The sequence below is a fragment of the Canis lupus genome, chromosome 3 (genome assembly GCF_048164855.1).
Source record: "Canis lupus baileyi chromosome 3, mCanLup2.hap1, whole genome shotgun sequence".
NCBI lineage: Eukaryota > Metazoa > Chordata > Mammalia > Carnivora > Canidae > Canis > Canis lupus.
In genome coordinates this window covers 20,465,177-20,483,452 of record NC_132840.1, presented here as the reverse complement: position 1 = coordinate 20,483,452, position 18,276 = coordinate 20,465,177, and the positions used below count along the sequence as shown (strand labels likewise).

At 43.4% G+C, this 18,276-nt stretch overlaps 1 protein-coding gene and 1 long non-coding RNA gene across 10 annotated transcripts in view; one reads left to right on the top strand and one right to left on the bottom strand.

Annotated features, from left to right (window-relative positions):
• The first annotated feature begins 109 nt into the window (after positions 1–109).
• On the top strand, positions 110–18,144 carry LOC140629960 (uncharacterized). 8 transcript variants are annotated; one of them, XR_012027748.1, is made up of 9 exons: positions 110–280; positions 2,775–2,975; positions 3,448–3,510; positions 3,607–3,654; positions 4,251–4,341; positions 4,513–4,732; positions 9,804–10,003; positions 10,556–10,639; positions 13,529–18,144. It is a non-coding gene; the product is annotated as an uncharacterized lncRNA (long non-coding RNA). The 8 variants fall into 8 exon arrangements; XR_012027750.1 differs by having other exon boundaries at positions 3,261–3,510; XR_012027745.1 differs by having other exon boundaries at positions 3,448–3,654.
• CDH13 (cadherin 13) overlaps positions 11,346–18,276 on the bottom strand; it is a 1,001,991-nt gene continuing 995,060 nt past the window's right edge. For both annotated transcript variants that reach the window (XM_072819439.1, XM_072819441.1), the window contains one exon: positions 11,346–12,911. In XM_072819439.1, coding sequence (XP_072675540.1) covers positions 12,904–12,911 — 8 coding nt within the window. In that variant the 3' untranslated portion in view covers positions 11,346–12,903. The remainder of the gene's footprint in view (positions 12,912–18,276) is intronic.

Sequence of the window (18,276 nt, the reverse complement as noted above, 5' to 3'; positions counted from 1 at the left end):
CGCCCGGCCTGGCCCCGCCCCCCGGAGGCCCCGCCCCTCGCCGAGCCGCGGCGGAGAGCGGAGGGGACCCGCCCTGCCGCGGGGTCGGCTGCAGCGGCCGGTGGCCTGGCCTGCGACAGAGCCCCGCAAACCCGCGGGAGGGAGCAGGGGTCGGGTCACCGGAGGGGACACTGAGGCCGCGTGTGAGAGGCGCGCGCCCCGCGTGCCCAGCTGCCCGGCTGCAGGTCCGGTCACGGCCCTGATCCCACGACGTCCGTGGAGGTGCCGGCGCAGGGGGCAGGTGGTTTTTAACTTTTGATTTAAGTGTAGCATATGTCTGGGTGGTGTAGACATCCTCAGTCCACCTCAGCTGGTGTTAGCCAACTCTCCAGGTCAAGAATCACCCCCAGCCTCCAGGGGAGCCCGTCAGCTTCTTTCCAACCCCCCCCCCAACCCACCCACCGGGGCCACCAGTGTCCTCGGTTTTAACACGATCGTTTGTTTTGCTGTGTTTCCACTTGGTGTAAATGGAATGAGCGCCTCCCGAGCGCCGGCTTCTTTCGTGCAACACGAGGTTCGAGGGTCGGGGGTGTGCAGTGGGGAAGGTCTCTGGTTTGGGCAAGGGGAGGTCAGCTGCAGGGTCCAGAGAGTGGACTTAGGTGTTTAAGGAGGGGTGCTGCTGAGCTGGGACCTCGAGTTGCTGGTGGGGGGTGCACTGGGCCCAGCACTTTGTAGGATGCTGAGCAGCTTCTCTCACTTCTTCCCACCAGATGCCAGTGGCACCCCCCTCACCCCCCATGCAGTGTGACGACCAAAAAGATCCCTAGATACTGCCCACTGTCTGCACGAATTGGGGGGGTGGGGAGGTCGTCATCCTCAGTGGAGAACCAGTAGCTTTAGAAGAATCTACAGACGCTGCATAGAATTCTGTTGACTCAGTCTTCAAGTATGAATTTATTTTCGATTGGGGCATTTCTTGGGAATTTTCCTCCTTATATATTGACACGGGCATTAGTTTCCTGGGGCAGCTGCGACAGAGTACCACAAACTGGGTGGCTTAAAACAATAGACATTTATATTCCCACAGTTCTGGAGACCAGGAGTCTGGAATCAAGGTGCCATCGGGGTGGGTTCCTTCTGAGGGCTGTGAGGTACAAGTTGTTCCATGCCTTTCTCCTAGCTTCTGATGGCTGCTGGCAAATCTTGGTGTCCTTAGCTCGCAGATGCATTCCGCCCATCTCTGCCTCTGTCTTCATGTGGCCTTCTCCCCGTGTGTGTATCTCTCTCTATATAAGGTCACCAGTCATGTTGGATTTGGGACCGACCCTACTCCCATATGACCTCCTCTTAGGTTTTTATATCTGCAGAGACTCTGTTTCCAAATAAATTATGTTCTGAGGTACTAGGGGGCAGGTTCCAACATGTCTTTTTGGTGGGGAGACTCAACCCAAAGCAGTTGGTAAAGTAATACCACTTGAAATCGGTATCATACTTGGTATTTTATTAAGTGTTTACCTAAAGCTCCAGGATGATTTAGCTCATGAGTAGGTGAGGGTGGATAGAATTTCAGGTCTTCCTGCTTCTTGCCTCAATCACTGAGGCTCCTATACTCTGCACAGAATCCAGATTCCCACTCCCCTGGATTTGTAGCCAGATCTGGCTTATGGCTGCGAGCAACATGAATTAGCACTAGGACCTATAGTTTTGTTTTTTTAATGTATGTGTTTGTGTGTGTGTGTGTGTGTGTGTGTGTGTGTGGCAGGACACTTAAATCCTTCTTAACCTTTTTTTTTTTTTTTTTAAGATTTTATTCATGAGAGACACACAGAGAGAGGCAGAGACATAGGCAGAGGGAGAAGCAGACTCCTGGCTGGGATCCTGATGCAGGACTCTATCCCAGGACCCTGGGATCACGATCTCAGCCGATCTCAGCTGAAGACAGATGCTCAACCACTGAGCCACCCAGGCGCCCTGAGTCCTTTTCATGCTAATTGAACGGTTTTTACATATGCAACAAGCACACCTGACATGGAGCATTTCTTGTTTTTGTTTTTTGCAGAAAGACAGCATGCTTTTCCTCTGTGGAGACCAAGGTCTTTTAAATAGCTGCTTTACACAGAAATTTCACTAATTTATAGTCATGGCTGATATACTTACTTTGTAGGGGTTGACACACTGAACCTAACTGAATATTGTTCCATTAGCAAAACTATTGAATTATGTGTAAGGCACTAGCAATTAACCTTTAAAATTTCGGTTTTGAATAACCCTTGTTTTAAACCTTAGCATTTTTTTTTTTTTAAAGATCTTTCTAGGTTAATTGTGTAACTGAAGTAATTCCCTTTGCCCCTTTCAGGATGGTTTGGTTTTACGTGAGCTAATGTGATACTTTCATACTGTCTCTTTGGTTCTAGCTGGGCTGTCTGGGCACCCCTCCCTTGCCAGGCCTGCACTGAGGGACGTGTCGCCGTGCAGGGGTGGCCGAGGGACAGTGAGAGGCTGCGTGTGCCCTGTAAGCAGAGAAGAAGTGGTCACTTCAGCCCTTGGAGAACGTGTAGCTTGTCTTTTTCCCTGGCTGCACCTGCATCTGGTGGACACTGGTCAGAGCTGCCATTTGCTTGCTCTGCTTTTCTCCCTGGTATCAGGGTGACACTGCCCAGGAGCAGCCACCTGCCTCAGTGCCAGCCATGCTCCAGCCTCCAGCCTTTCATGGATGGTCCACACCTCTCTGGGCTCTCCAAACCCAGTGTTTCATCCTTCTGTCTCAGAGGATGACCTTATATTCTGTTTTGCAGGGATGGTAGAGACTAGTGTCACCTATGTCCTGCCCTCCATGTCTCCATAAGTACCTGGACCTGCAGGTCTCTGGTCCTTTCTGCCTGGAGATGGGCAGAGTGTCCTGCCTCCTGGATGAGGCTGGACCCTGGACCCATCAACCCACACCAGGAATGTGCCTCCTCCACGTACCTGCCCCTTCCATGGACTCCTTCCTCCAGGTATATAAAAGTGGTAAAAAACAAAACAAAACAAAACACAACAACCCAACAACACCAAAAATAAATAGAAAACAAAAGCACTCCAATAAGTTGACCATGTGCGGTTCTGTGCTATCACTCAATAGCTAGGTTTGGTTCTAGGAAGAGAAGGACATGTTGCCTTCAGTTACTGGATCTGTGACCTTCCATTCATGCAGTTAAACTTGTTTTATCTTTTTTTTTTTCTTTCTTTCTTTCTTTCTTTCTTTCTTTCTTTCTTTCTTTTCCTTTTGTTCTTTCTTTCAGATTTTATTTATTTGTTAGAGACACAGAGAGACAAGCAGAGACACAGACAGAGGGAGAAGCAGGCTCCCTACAGGGAGCCCGCCTCGGGACTGGATCCCAGGACCTGGGAATCATGACCTGAGCCAAAGGCAGACACTCAACCAGTGAGCCACTCAGGTGCCCTGGCTTGTTTTGTTTCTCTCCAAAGGTATTGAAGTCATTCCGGATGGTCTGAGGATGTGGCGTCACACAAGTGAGACTCACATAGCAGGTGGTTCTTCATTCTTTGTGACAGGTGTACTCTCTCTGCTGGGTCCTACTGACTTGAAGTCCTTGCTCATCCTGTTCATCTCTCCTTTTAACACAGGGCAGCCTCTTGCCCAGATCTTAGGTGGACATATTGTCCAGCTAAAAGGTAATCACATTTTGAGTTTTCATTGTATTTATTTTTATTATTTTAAAAAACCACTTTATTGAGGTATGAGTGCCATCAAGAGCTGTACATGTTTAATGTATTCAGCTCAGCGAGTTTGGTGATGAGAATACTATGCCCATGAAACCATCACCATCAAGCTCATAAACATACCCATCACCTCCCTAGGTGTCCTCCTGCCCCCGTTACTATTACGAATGATTCTTATTTCTGTGGTAAGAACATTAAACATAAGATCAGCAAATTTTAAGTATATAATCCAGTATCATCAGTGATAGACGCTGTTCTGTATAGAGGATCTTATGCGTATCTGAAACTTGGTTCCCTCTGACCAACGTCTCCCCATTTCCCTCACCCCCAGTCCTGGCAACCACCATTCTGCTCTCTGCATCTATGAATTGGACAATTTGAGATTCCACATGTGAGATCATATTATTTGTCTTTCTGCATCTGGCTTGTTTTATTCAGCATAAAGCCCTCCATGGTTCCTGTTGTCACACATGGCAGGATTTCTTTCTTTTAAAAGGCTGAATCATAGTCCCTTGTACTTATCTTCTCATCTTCAATGGACATTTCAGTTGTTTCCACCCCAAGGCTGTTTGTGAAGAGTGTTGCCATGAACACGGGAGTGCAGTGATCTCTCCAAGATCTTGATTTCAATTTCTTTGGGTAAGTACCCAGAAGTGGGACTGCTAGATAACATATTAGTTCCATTTTTAATTTTTGGAGTGCCCTCCCCCTGTGAGCAGGACTGTCAATGGAGACTGTACATCAGGCAGTGTGATCTGTGGCCTGATGTTGCTAAGATTGGTTGGTGCTATGAGCTCTTTTCTGTTCCAGACTGTTCAGCTGTGCTGATTCCCCTGCTGTTCCTGGCAGGACAAGACACAAATGGGCAATATCCTGCAAAACCTGGGAAGCAAGTATCTAGGGGCAGAGAAGAAGCTGTGGCCTGGGAGATCTCTCTAGGCTCTGAGCTGTGCTGCCCTGAGGGAGGGATGAGGTGATACTCCTCTTACCTCTTCAGTGCATTATCCTCTGGCTTTTTTGCTCCACTGAGGTACTAGAACATTTCAGGCATGTTTCTGGGTTCCCCAAAACATGTTCTCATCTGTGGGTGGTTGTTAAAATTGGTGTTTCTGGGGCAGGGATGGTGAGGCGGGGCATATAAGGACTGGACCCTCCTGTTCTGCCATTTTGCTTTGTGTTTTTTTAAAAAAGATTTTATTTATTTATTCATGAGAGACACAGAGAGAGGCAGAGACACAGGCAGAGGGAGAAGCAGGCTTCCTGCGGGGAGCCCGATGTGGTACTCGATCCCAGGATGTGGGGATCACGCTCTGAGCCGAAGAGAGACGCTCAACCACTGCGCCACCCAAGCGTCCCTTGTTTTGTATTTATTTCGATTATTACTTTAGTATATGCCAAGTGATACTGGCTTTTCATTCATGGTAGTAATGTACAATTTTCTTTTAAAATGCATTCACTTAAGCAAAAATTATACATTTAAAATTATATAGTTTAAAACTATAGTGATTGGCAATACGGATGCACTGAGATGGCGGGATTTGGAGAAGGAGTAGAGGGACATCATTTGAGTAATGAAGATGATGTTCTGATGGGGTTAAAGATTAGAAAATTTTGGCCTTGAGAAGACGGAGGCAGAGGGTAAAGAGGTGGTGCTTGCTTTGAAATTGGCCGTCATTACATACTTTGAGAAGGGGAAGTGTAGGGAAATGTTCCTGGGCTACTGTAACAGGTCACTTTTCCTTTCGGATCAGTCTCCAGAAGGATAGTTGGGCATTTCCTGCAGGTGCCAGAGACCTATTTTCTTTTGTATAGAAGAAGCATTCTAGGTACCAGTCCCCCTCCGGAGGGAAGACATGGTCCAGGAGGCACAGGGAGGGACAGGGCAGGGTCTTCGGAATCCACTTTTGCTGAGGAGCAAAGGTAGGGCTCTGTTTCAGAGAGAGGCGTCTAGTTCTGGCACGCTTAATTTAGAAATGCCTTCATCTGGTCCCCATCGTCCTGGCTTGGATTCCCATGTGAAAAGCAAGTTTTGCTGTTATCTCTGGCGTCTACACTGGGTAGCATCCCCGGATCCTTTGTCTTGTGTGCCAGAGCAGGGGAAGGTCTCTTTGAGACTGTGTTCTCAAAGAACAGAAAATTGCTTTTATGGAGAAGAATGGTGCGATCAGCAGTGTCCCAATCCATCTTGACTTGTTTTGCTTTTGGTTTGAAGTGTGGGTTTACGTTTCTCATGCTCATTTGTGGGAATTTTCCAAATAAGCGTCTCCATGATTGGCTGCCAAGGAATCAGTTTCCTATTTATTTACCCAAACTAGCAATTTCCTGGAGGCAGATGCCCAGGGAGGAAGGAAATGTTTCAGAGGGCTGACTTGTAAGTTTGTTTTTCTCTGCTTCACTTATCCGCTAGTGTCAGATTGTCTTGTCACTGTCAATTTCGTGTGTTGTATGCAAGAGGGTTCAACCTGGGTGGTTTATTCTGGGTGATGGGTGGGTGGTGCTGTCTTAGGGTAGAGTGGAAAAGTGCTGGTGTTGGAGTCACGTACACCACTTCCTGGGCGAGACCTAGTGGGAGACGGTTTTAACTTGTGAGCCTCGTTTCCCCATCTGTACGGTAGAGATACTGCCTATTTCAATATTCCAAGAATTATATACATGACATGTCTAATGAATAACTATATTTCATATAAATTAGGCATTATGTGTATACATACATATGTATGTATGTAAAATACCTGGTCCGTGGGAGGCATTTATTAACTATTAGCACCTTACCTCTCCTTGGTTAAGGACCTCCCTAAAGTATTCTTGCTTTCTATTTCTGTGTGTTTACCTACCTGTCTGGTTTGTTTCTATCCATTTCTCTCTCAATCTCTCTTATCTATGTCCATCTCTATCTATCTCTATCTATTTATTGTATGTACTTATCATCCACCTAGCTACCTACCTACCATGTCCATCTAATCTATTATCCTATCATCTATCTACCTATCATCAACCATCTGTGTATCTTCTATCTATCTATCTATCTATCTATCTATCTATCTAGTCATCTATCTACCTATCATCTATCATTCTATCTTCTATCATCTATCATCTGTTAATCATCTATCTACCTATCATCTGCCTCTCTATCAATTATCTATCCTCTATCTTCATCATCATCTTCATTTATCTATCCATCAATCATCTATCTATCATCTCTCTTTCTCTCTATCAATCATCTATCTGTTTCTTTCAAATCAGAGGGCTCTGACTTATGAAGGAAGCAGTGGGAAGAGTTAATTATCCACCAGATAGCACTTAGTTTTAGTCTTGGTCTTTCAACATTATAGGCCAACCAGAGCACCACCGAAAGAAATATCCCTTTGCTCTATCACTGTGTTGAAACAGTACTAAAGACAGTCTAAGACCAAGTATACACATTACAAATCCCAGATAACCTTTACTTAAATATTTCACAAATAAGTTACAAGTTTCTTTACAACTACATGGTAAATCAAATGTTAATTTGTAGCTCAGGACCTGTAGACAATTCAGCAACTAGGGCCCAAAGGAACTGCATCTGTAATAGAATTAAATATTTTAAAATGATCAACTTTTATCCTTTTTGAGTGTTTATGAAAAATATCTATTTAAAAATTTTGAAAATTTTTATCTTGGGGGATAAATAATATTTACCACCAGACAGCATTGATGTGTGCATGACCACACATACTATTTTTCATATAGCCTTCACTTTCAGTTCTTTAATAACCCGAATCTATGTATATTATAGATAAAGAATGACTTTATTGCTTTCAAAAGGAAAAGCTTTTAAAAAAGTAGCAGAAAATGGAAATTTTCAGCATATACTTACAGTGCTTCTATGAGCCAGTCTCTCAAAGGCTTCATAGCTTCATGGTGAAATTTCTGTGGTCTTACTATACCCGTTGCTTTTCACCATATCCCTACCAACCAGCTGGCACTTGGAAGCCAAACAAAGTGGTTCAAAGACTGATCAAGCTCAGCAACCCTCCAATGATTAATGTTATGATAGTGATGTTGCGTGAGTGATAGGAAGAGGCTTTTTTGTTCACTAAATTTAATGAATATCTAAATTACTTCTGCTTAGTTTATGCAGTTAAAGTTCTTATCCGAACACATGTTCAATGCCACCATTTTCTTCTCTTTCTACATATTTTGTTTATGCTTTTGTATAAGAAAGGTCAAAACTACAGAAGTTTAAAAAATATTTTATTTATTTATTCATGAGAGACACAGAGAAAGAGGCAGAGACACAGGCAGAAGGAGAAGCAGGCTCTTTGCAGGGAGCCCGCCTCGGGACTTGATCCCGAGACCATGGGACCCTGACCTGAGCCAAAGGCAGACGCTCAATCACTGAGTCACCCCAGGTGCCCCAGAATTTTTTCAGTAGTCGACTAATCCATCAGTGATAGGAAATACGATCAAGGTAACACATTTGACACAACAAGAGAACTGTTAGCTGCTTCAGATGAACTAATTATGAAAGCATCTTACCACCAGATTATGAGAAGTTCCAAATCTCAACAGCCAGATAAGTAGAGAAGATGGGATGTATCATCTTCTTGAGAAGTGTAGCTAGATAACTGATGATGATGGAGATAGTGATGATTTGATTATCACTTCTTTTTTGTTGTTGTTTAGAGATTATTTATTTGAGAGAGAGAGAAAGAGAGAGCACAAGCTGGGGGAGAGGGAGAAGCAGACTCCCCGCTGAGCAGGGAGCCTGACTTGGGGCTTGATCCCAGGACCCTGAGATCATGACCTAAGCTGAAGGCAGATGCTTCATGGACTGGGCCACCCAGGCTTCAGGCACTGATTATCATTTCTTAGTGGTTAGACACCGAAGGTAGCCCATTCTTTCTCAGCACTCACCTTGTTCTTGGTATGATTTATCCATTGATTCTTGCTTAAGAATACTTCACATGAACAGGTTAAGGTCTTACATTAAAAAACTCATGAGTGCGGGCACCTGTGTGGCTCAGTTGGTGAAGCATCTGCCTTTGACCCAGGTCATGAACCTGGGGTCCTAGGATGGAGCCCCATATCGGATGCCCTGCTCAGGAGGGAGCCTGCTTCTCCCTCTCACAGCCCCCCTGCTTGTGCTCTCTCTCTCACATATAAATAAAATCTTAAAAAAACAAACTCAGAAGTGCTTGGAGATCATTTAGTTTGTCTGTAGCTGAGCCCAGGGCAAGCTTCTGAATGCCCCCCACTACATCTCCCTCTGCTTTCCCTCCCCTTGGTTGGTTTGGCTGTGACTGGGTACTTGGGAGGACATGAGTGTACTTTCACATGGCTGAGATGTCTAATTAGTCTGGAAGGAGTCCCTCAGGTACCTGCAGCCAAGCCCTGGGAGGGAAGGGAGGAAATACTGAAGATTATCTTGTGCAGAAGACACTCCTAATGTTTTGTATGAATTGAGAGTGGTCTTAATGTTTTTTGACAGCTCTTAGGACTAAGAAATAGTAGAAGGTCTGTTTACTCAGTTTGGATAGATAGTCCTGCTAATCAAGGGTTTAAATTAGGGTTTTCTGGTCTGCGGAAGACCTTTTGTTTGGTTTTGCTGCACAGTTGGGAGCAAAGAGGTTGGGAGCAAAGTAGAAACAGCAGGAACCGTGCAGCCAGTCCTCGAGGGTTCTGGTTCTGGAGGCCACTTACCTTGGACAAGCTGTTTGATTTTTCTGAGTGTCTGCTTGCTTTATAGGTAAGTTGGAGAAGAGTCCTTGCCTCATAGGGTTGTTTTAAGAGGTCAATGAGTTAATAGGCATAAAGGATTTTGTACATTGTGGGCACATAACAAGCAATCAAATGTAAACCATTATTATTATTAGCATTATTAACGCATTTTTTTTTTACTCTGTTCATACACCCCAGAAGAGCTGTAGACTTTCCTTCAGAACCAACTGGGAGAGCTTGTGTGTGGGTTCTGCTGCACTAAACCCAGCATCAAACATAGCCTTGTTACTCATGTTTTAGTTTCCATGTCTTAATATCAAGACTCAATGTATTTATTTTGGATGAAATGCAATGTGATCTGCTTCAAGAATTTGATGGTAAATGGTTATTCTGTTTATCAGGCTATTTAGGATCACATTTTGGAAATCTGGGATGTTTTCACAATCTCTAAAAATGGTCCTTAAGAATTAAAGTCTTCTTTGCTACCTACCATGGAATTTAGCCAGATTTATTTTGATGTCATGTTCAGATTTGGCTGAGAGTCAGAGCAGGTACATCTACCTGAAATGGCGTTCATTTGGAGGAACTGGCAGTATTGAAGGTAACTGTTTTTCAAAATTAGCAAATGTTTGCATGTTTTTGTTAAAACAGGTTATCAGAAATAATTCATTTTTCATATGTCAAACAGGGAGAAAAAGTAACTTTTAATCAACTAAGGTGGTTGAGGTAGAAATAAAATCGTGAAGAAGGTCTGACTGTTCACTCAATAGAAATAAAATCCTCAGTTTTGTGCTCAGCAGTTGAGAAAAGCAATTTCTGGCTCTTAGTTCACATTAAAAAAATAATTTGGACTAAAGCTCTATTTGTAATAATGAAATAATGCTTTGATTCTACTTTTGCTTTCAAGAAACAATGTAAATGTGTTCTCACAAGTTAGAAAACATTCTGTGATTCAGGAATCGCTTCCACTTTGGCTTCAAATAACTGGTCACTTTTTTTTTTTTTAAAGGATTAGAAAGAACTACACAATAGCAATATTTCTGTCCTGATGAGAACTCTGGGGACAGGGAGCATTCTTAAGTAGAGGAAAATTAAGGCATATGCTACGTACTAACAAAGTATGCACTTTATTCCTATTTTTCTGTGTTCTAAGCTATGCTAAGCTAGTGGCTGGATTTGCATAGTGCCGGAGAGTTTACGGGCTTGAGAGACCAGGAGGAAATTTGCACCTGTTTACGTGAGTGAATGGGCCACCGAGTTCCCCCTGCGGATTCCCTAGGTTCACAGAGGAGGGGGAGCTTTCTGATTGTTAGTTAGCCAGCCTAGGGGCCAGGCTGCCAACCACCTGGCCATCTGAGGATGCTCCTCTGTCCTGGGGTGAGCATTCTCCCCCCCTGCCTTGCAGGAAGAGGGAGGTGAGACTCACCAGGGTTAGGGTACAAGGCAGAAGAGGAAATCTACAATCTACAAAGCCAGAAGAGGAAATCTAGTAGAGTGTGAGCGTGCAAGCTTAGACTCCCACCCTGCCCCTGGGCCTGCTCTGTGGCCTTACGGAGAACCAAACTGTTGTGTTCACAATGCAGCATCTCCTGACTGAGTAATGGGACTTGTTCAAGAGAAATACACCCATGTTCTGGGACTGATGGTTGTGATCATGTGTTTGTGCCACATGGTCATCAACCTGAGAATGACCTTGCTCCTCTTTGAGTCTATCATCTCCGCAGCTGATTGCAAAATGCTCAGATTGTTCATTATGATGGATAAGACGAGTGCATTGCCCAGCTGTGAGGGTGCTTCTAGCTTTATAAACTTACTCAATTAACAAGAGATGTACAGGGGACCCCACATGACCAGTCAAAACCATGAACTTGCACTAAGGCAAGACCTTGTGTTGGCAATGTTAGACACAACATAGAAATCAGAGAAGAGCTACTGTCCAGCCGTTTTAACCACCAATACCCATTTATTTTAATGGAAAAAAAATCTGCATTCTATATGCTCCAAAAAGACTTACTATTGAAACAAATACAATATATGGAACTCTTTCTGCATAATTTCACTACAATAAAGACAACATATAACTCCTGCTTCCTACAGAAGGTGAACTGAATAGCACAGGTGCAAACATAGATTGCATAAGAAAGCGTGGGTGTGCATGTGTGCACACGTGTGTGTGCGTGTGGTTAAAACCTTTAGTAAGCAACTGCATTGAAATATGCTAAGACACTTACCTTACCCTAGTTTGTGGCGAGCTCTAAGAAAAAGCCACAGGCTGTCACTAGTTTTATCTGATAGAAAAATTTGGTGTGAGCTTTGATGGTTCGTTACAGTTTATCAACAAGAAGATAATCTTAGTACAAGCACGAACTTTCCTCTTACTTTTTACATGCTCACAGAATAAAAATCAATTACTTTTCATACATGATGAACATCTTTTATTTTCAGGTTTGCAAACAACGGTAGTCGATTCACACAAAAGGGTACTTTTAAAACTACCTGTATTTACTCTATTTTTATGCCTGTATATATGAAACAAACGTTGTGTATGTGCATAAAGGTATGTCTATACATGTGGGCATATATGTGTACACACAGGGCACCTGTTGACCTCCTCCTATGCATGTAGGGCCTCCACGATGACATTTGCAATTGTACATACACTGAGGAGAGAGAGATTCTCTGCCATGATCCGTGTCCTCCTAAGAACCAGTGGGACTGGATTCAGGACATATGCAAATGCGGACAGATGCCCTTGAAGAATATTTCAGCCCTTTTCTCGGCATTTGATGGTGAAATTTGCTGCTCTGCCCCTCAACACTTTTGCCTATGTTGGCATAGGGTGGCAGTGAAAATTGGTCGCAGGCCTTTGCTAAAGAGAAAGCACTTGTGTCTCTGCTCTCCCTCTCTGCGGACCTGCCTGGCAGGTCGTGGTGGCACAAGACTGGCCCGGACGGTGGAGAAGCGTCAGCTCAGTGGTCTGTGCTGGTGCCGAGCTTGATGCTGAGGCCCTGGAGGGGACAGGTGCGTAGCTTTTATCCTTTCTTTGTGTAACCTCTCAAGGAAGAATGACATAGCGAAACTAGGCTCCTTCTGTAGCGTTTCTCTCTATAAATACTGTGTATATACACATACAGATACTCACACATATACAAATACGAACCCACAGACAAAGCTGTATGTGTGGAGCGCTGACTAGCAACATGGCAACACATCAGAAAAAGTAGCCATTGTTCCTGCTCCCAGAAGGTCAAGTTTTATGCCGTGATCTTTAAACATTCAGAGCAATTCAGAAGATTCCATTAATTAAAGGAGAAAGGAAGATGCTGTCAAAATGGTGGAATACAGACCCAGTGAAATTGCAAAGAAAACAAAAATCTGGAACAATTGAGGCCTAGGTGTGAAGTTTGAGAGCTGTAAACTGCAATCTTCAGATTTGGATTTTTTTTTCTTTTTCCTGTTGCTATGGAAACTTGGTAGTCAAGCTTCAAATGTCAGGAGTTCTCACAGACCTGAATGGAAAAGATGCAGAGTTAAGTCAAGGAATATCACAACTCGATTCAAAACGTTTTAGCTAAATTCTAGATAAACAGCCGACAAGCTGTAATAAACACATTTATAAACACGGTACCACCTTGGGGGAGATTTTTTCCCTTTGGCATAACATTCGAAGAGAGCACAGATAGTTCTGTTGGTTTAGATCTTAATCAGCTGGACTGGTCTGAAGACACTCATGCCAAACGCCTCGTCTCAGGCCCACAGGGACGGCTGCCTCTGTGACGGTGAGCCCGGTCCCTTGCACATTAGCCCAGAACTCGGCCATCTCATGGACAAATTGACTTGGTAGCTGAGAGACTGATTATCATCTCAGATAGTATTTTTGGGTCACAGAGAGGAGCAAGAGAGCTACTGGTGGTTTTTCAGACACGACATATGACTTTCCTGGTTGCTGTGACAAGTGGCCACAGCTTAGTTGGCTTGAAATCACAAAATTCATTCTCTTACAGTTCTGGAGGTCAGAAGTCTAAAAATGAGTCTTAGTGGGGCTAGAATCAAGGTGTTGGCAGAGCTGTGTTCCTTTTGGGGGCTCCAGTGGGGAAGCCACTTCCTTGCCTTTTCCATCTTCCAGAAACTGCTGTATATGGCTCATGACTCCTTCCTCCACCATCATGGCCTGGTCTGTCTTGTCCAAGATGATCAAGGTCACCAAAACTGTGTTTATTCTCTAAGATGTACACCAGCCCAGGACCTCCCCTCTGCCTGATAATAGCACAAGTGGGAAAAGCTCAATTCTCTGCTGTTTTTGCCTAATTATTATTCCATGTTGGATTTATACAGGGAAATGGTACCACTGAAATTCATGTTATAATCAAAGAAATAAAAATATGTAAAGGTCAACCTACAATGTAAATGTGGTTCATTCTGGAATGAGCCGATGGCTAGAATATAATGTATTAACTTTGTAAAGCGTGGGTGTATTCAAAACCTCTGAGGAGTGGATCAGCATGTCAAAATCACCCACCTACTCTGCACCCTGTTGCTTTTAGAGGTTAATCCTGTAATTTATCTGCTTGGAAAATTTAAAGCAGATTCTCTAAAATCAGATAAAAAGTCTTCGTAATGTGACCCCAGTGTAGGCAACATGATACGGAGAAGGTTAAGGCTAAAGATTGTGTTAACAACACTAATTTACATTGTGTGACAGGTGATACCTTTATAGTTAGGAATCTCTGGAACTCATTTAATTTCTTTTTTTCTGGCTGACCTTTTCACTGTCCTTGCCACCATTATCTTAAACTCTGGTTACTCGGGCTGCAGGACACAGTGTCCTACACATTCATCCATATTTGAAAAAAGACTTGGAAGGGACGTATTAAATGGCATTGTGAATTTTATTTAAAAATATTTTCCATCGGGACGCCTGGGTGGCTCAGCAGTTGAGCATCTGCCTTCGGCTCAGGGCGTGATCCCAGGATCGAGTCCCACTCAGGCTCCCTGCATGGAGCCTGCTTCTTCCTCTGCCTGTGTCTCTGCCTCTCTCTCTCCCTGTGTCTCTCATGAATAAATAAAATGTTTTTTTTTAAAAATTATTTTCCATCTGTTTTGTTTCTTAAATTCCACATGAGTGAAATCATTGATAGTCTTTTTCTGACTGATTTATTTCACTTAGCATAAAATACCCTCTAGCTCCATCCATGTTGTTGCAAATGGCAAGATTTCATTCTTTTTGATGGCTGAGTAATATTCCATTCCATATGTTTATATATATACACATATACAGATATACACACATATGTATATATATGTACATATATGCATACATACACTACATATTCCTTCTCCATTCATCTGTCGATGGATACCTGGGCTCTTTCTATTGTTTGGCTATTGTGGACATTGCTACTCTACACATTGGGGTGTAGGTGACTCCTTGGATCACTATGTTTTTATTCTTTGGATAAATACCCAGTAGTGCAATTGCTGGGCCATAGGGTTGTTCTATCTGTTACTCCTTGAGGAATCTCCATACTGTTTTCCAGAGTGGCTGCACCAGTTTGCATTCCCAACCGTGTAAGAGGGTTCCCCTTTCTCTGCATCCTGTCCAACATCTGTTGTTTCCTGAGTTGTTAATTTTAGCCATTCTGACTGGTGTGAGGCAGTATTGCATTGTGGTTTTGATTTGTATTTCCCAATGATGAGTTATGTTGAGCATCTTTTCATGTGTCCATTGACTATCTGGATGTCTTCTTTGGAGAAATGTCTGTTCAAGTCTTCTGCCCACATCTTGACTGAATTTATTGTTTTTTTGGGTGTTGAGTTTGATACATTTTTTTTTTTATAGATTTTGGATACTAGCCCTTTACCTGATAAGACATTTGCAAATATCATCTCCCATTCCGTAGGTTGTCTTTTAGTTTTGCTGACTGTTTCCTTTGCTGTGCAAAAGCTTTTTATCTTGATGAAGTCTCAATAGTTCATTTTTGCTTTTGTTTCTCTTGCCGTTGGAGACGTGTCTAAATCCTTAAGGAATTTCTGCAAATGTGCACTGACAGGAATGTAACCTATGCCTATCTGTAAATTATACCAGCATTCCTAAATAGGTTACCCAAAAAGTGGTTCAGGGAAGTGCCAAAAAGTGAATCTTCAGCTCATATCTCTCCTCTTCCAGCACTGTGCCATACACTGAAGGCTACCTGGCCACAGTTCTCTTTGAGTCATGATAGCATCTGAAGGGCTGCTTATAATTTGGTTTTGGTTTAATGACTACACACCCCCAACCTTGAGAGCCCACATCCTCCACAGTGGGTGGCCACCAGTTTGTGTTTGCTTACATCAAGGCCCACACGTATCCCCTCATCTCTTCTCTGACCCCCAGCCCAATGTTCCTGATCAGGATATGGTTTTCTAATAGGAGGCTGAAGCAGATATCAACAGAGAGCAGACACTTGGTGAAACCTGTCAGGCTTCCCTCCCTGGTTCCCCAAGCATTCCTTGGTTTCTACATCACTGCCACAGAACCAGTACCTTTCCTAAATTTGTAATAGCTGGTGTTGAAACGCTTCCTCTCAAAAGCATGGACAGTGCACACAAAGACAGGTACATGAATGTTCGTGGCAGCATTTATTCATACAATCCCCAAGCTGGAAAACCATTCAAATATCCATCAACCAGTGAATGCATTTTTAAAAAATGTGGTATATCCATACAGTGAAATACTACTTAGCAATAAAAAGAAAAAACTAATGATATGTGCCTCAACATGAATGAACCTCAAAAGGTTTATGCTAAGTGACAGACATCAGACGAAGAAGACTACATATTTTATGATGCTATTCAAATCAAACACTCAAACAGCAAGTATAAGCAGGTCAGTAGTTGCCCAGGGCTGGGGTAGGGGTGAGGTCTGCTTGCAAGGGCACAAGGTAACTTTATACAGTGATGGAAATGTCCAGTCCAGTGAAAACTGGATTTTGGTGTTTTATGACACTATACATTTATGAGAATCATTGTAGTAGCTAAATTAATTACAGCAGGTAAATTTTATGTTATGTAAATTATACCTCAATAAAGCTACTAAAAAAATACTATCCACTGTAGTGTCAGTAACTTAAAATAATAATTTTGGTCATTGAGGAAAAAGATGGACTGAATGAAACCCACAAAATTAAAATTCTCCAGTCTCTGTTCAAGTCAATTTAGACTGTAACACAAATGATCCTACCTCAGAGGACTTGACTGCAGGAGATAGTCTATTTAATTTATGTAAAGCTCTTAGCTTTGCATGTGTGTGGCACTTAGAGCCCTAGGAGGTCAACTGTCATTATCCACGCAGTTGTACTGCTTTCAGGGGCCACAGCTCCTCTGTAAAGCAGGACTCAGGAGCATCTGCAGGCAGAGAGCAGCCTGCTCCACCCAGGTTGGGTGCTTCTCCAGGCCCTGTCTCTGCCCACAACACATTTCACAATAAAAAGGAACAAAATGTTGATACCCTCATTGACATGGACTGTAGGATTCCCATTTATAGAAAATTCAAGAAAGGCAATAGGTAATCAGAGAAGGCAGATCACTGAGGGTCTGGATTCAGGGGAAGGGATCGATAGCAAAAGGATACAAGGAAACTGTACCTTGATACTTGGTGTGGCTACGCGATTGTGTACATTTACCAAAATGCACCCCACTGTACCCTTAAAATGGGTGGATTCCATGGAATCCAGATAATACTTTCACACAAAGCATTAGAATTCAAAGTATTTTTGCAGAGGCCGTTTTGCTCATCTTGGTCATGTCTTTAAATGTCTTCATTCTGATCGAGGTTACATTTCAATTCTCTCCCTCCTCGCCAATGTAGAGACATTTAATTTTGGTACTTGTTAATACGGGTCACCTGATCTGTCTTTTTATGTTCTTGCTATTGCTGATTAATTAAGCCTAGAACAACGTTCAGAAAGGTTTCAGGATGACAGTCTTCCCTGGAGCTGCCTGTGTCACACCGCAAGGAGCCCTATGAAGCCCTCCCCCTCCAGACACAGCCTGATAGAGATGCCAGCCTGCTTCACTGAGAGGGTCCTAGGGCAGCAGCACTGCACACCTCCTCAGTGGCAGCAGCACATGCCCTAAACAACATCGGCAGTAAAATTAATGCCATTTAGATTTTTTATGACTTGCAGTGTCATTGTTTTATTCCCTGTAGTTCTCGCTGTCGGAGAAGGACGTGCAGAACCCTGGGTTCGCTTCTCAGTTGCCGGGAAGCCTTCTATAGTATCAAGACCAGCTGAGATGTTTTTATTACTTTTCCCCTCCAGGAGGCAGTCTGAGGGTGAACGTTGGCCTCACTGCTCGCTCACCTGGGGACCTCTCAGAGCATCAGTTTTCTCATCTATCAAGTGGGATCAGATCTCCAGGCCAATGAAGACAATAAAAAAGCCATGGGCATCCGGGCATTGCGTTAATGCTAATCAACCCGCCTCTGAATGTTATCTGAGGGGAGAAGAACCCTGCCCTGCCATGTTGTATGATGTGATTGCTGTAGTTTTCTGAACAAGGCTTTCAAGAAGGGGTTCGCACACTCTTCCTGCAAAGGACCGGATAAGTATTTCCACTCTGCAGGCTGTACTGTCTCTGTGGCCCCTACTCAACTCCACTGTTGTAGCCTCCAGCAGGCAATATGTAAATGAATGGATATGGCTGTGTTCCAATAAAACTTTATTTATAAAAACAGAAAGGGGGCCATGTTAGACCCTTGAATGGTAGTTCGCCAACTCTTGATTCAAAGAAGCATCAAGCAGAGTCTCCCGGATCCCAAAATTCTTTCAAGGGCTATGGCTAAATCAGGAAATTCTAAAATTTAGTTTTAGTGCTTACAGATTTCCTCACTTC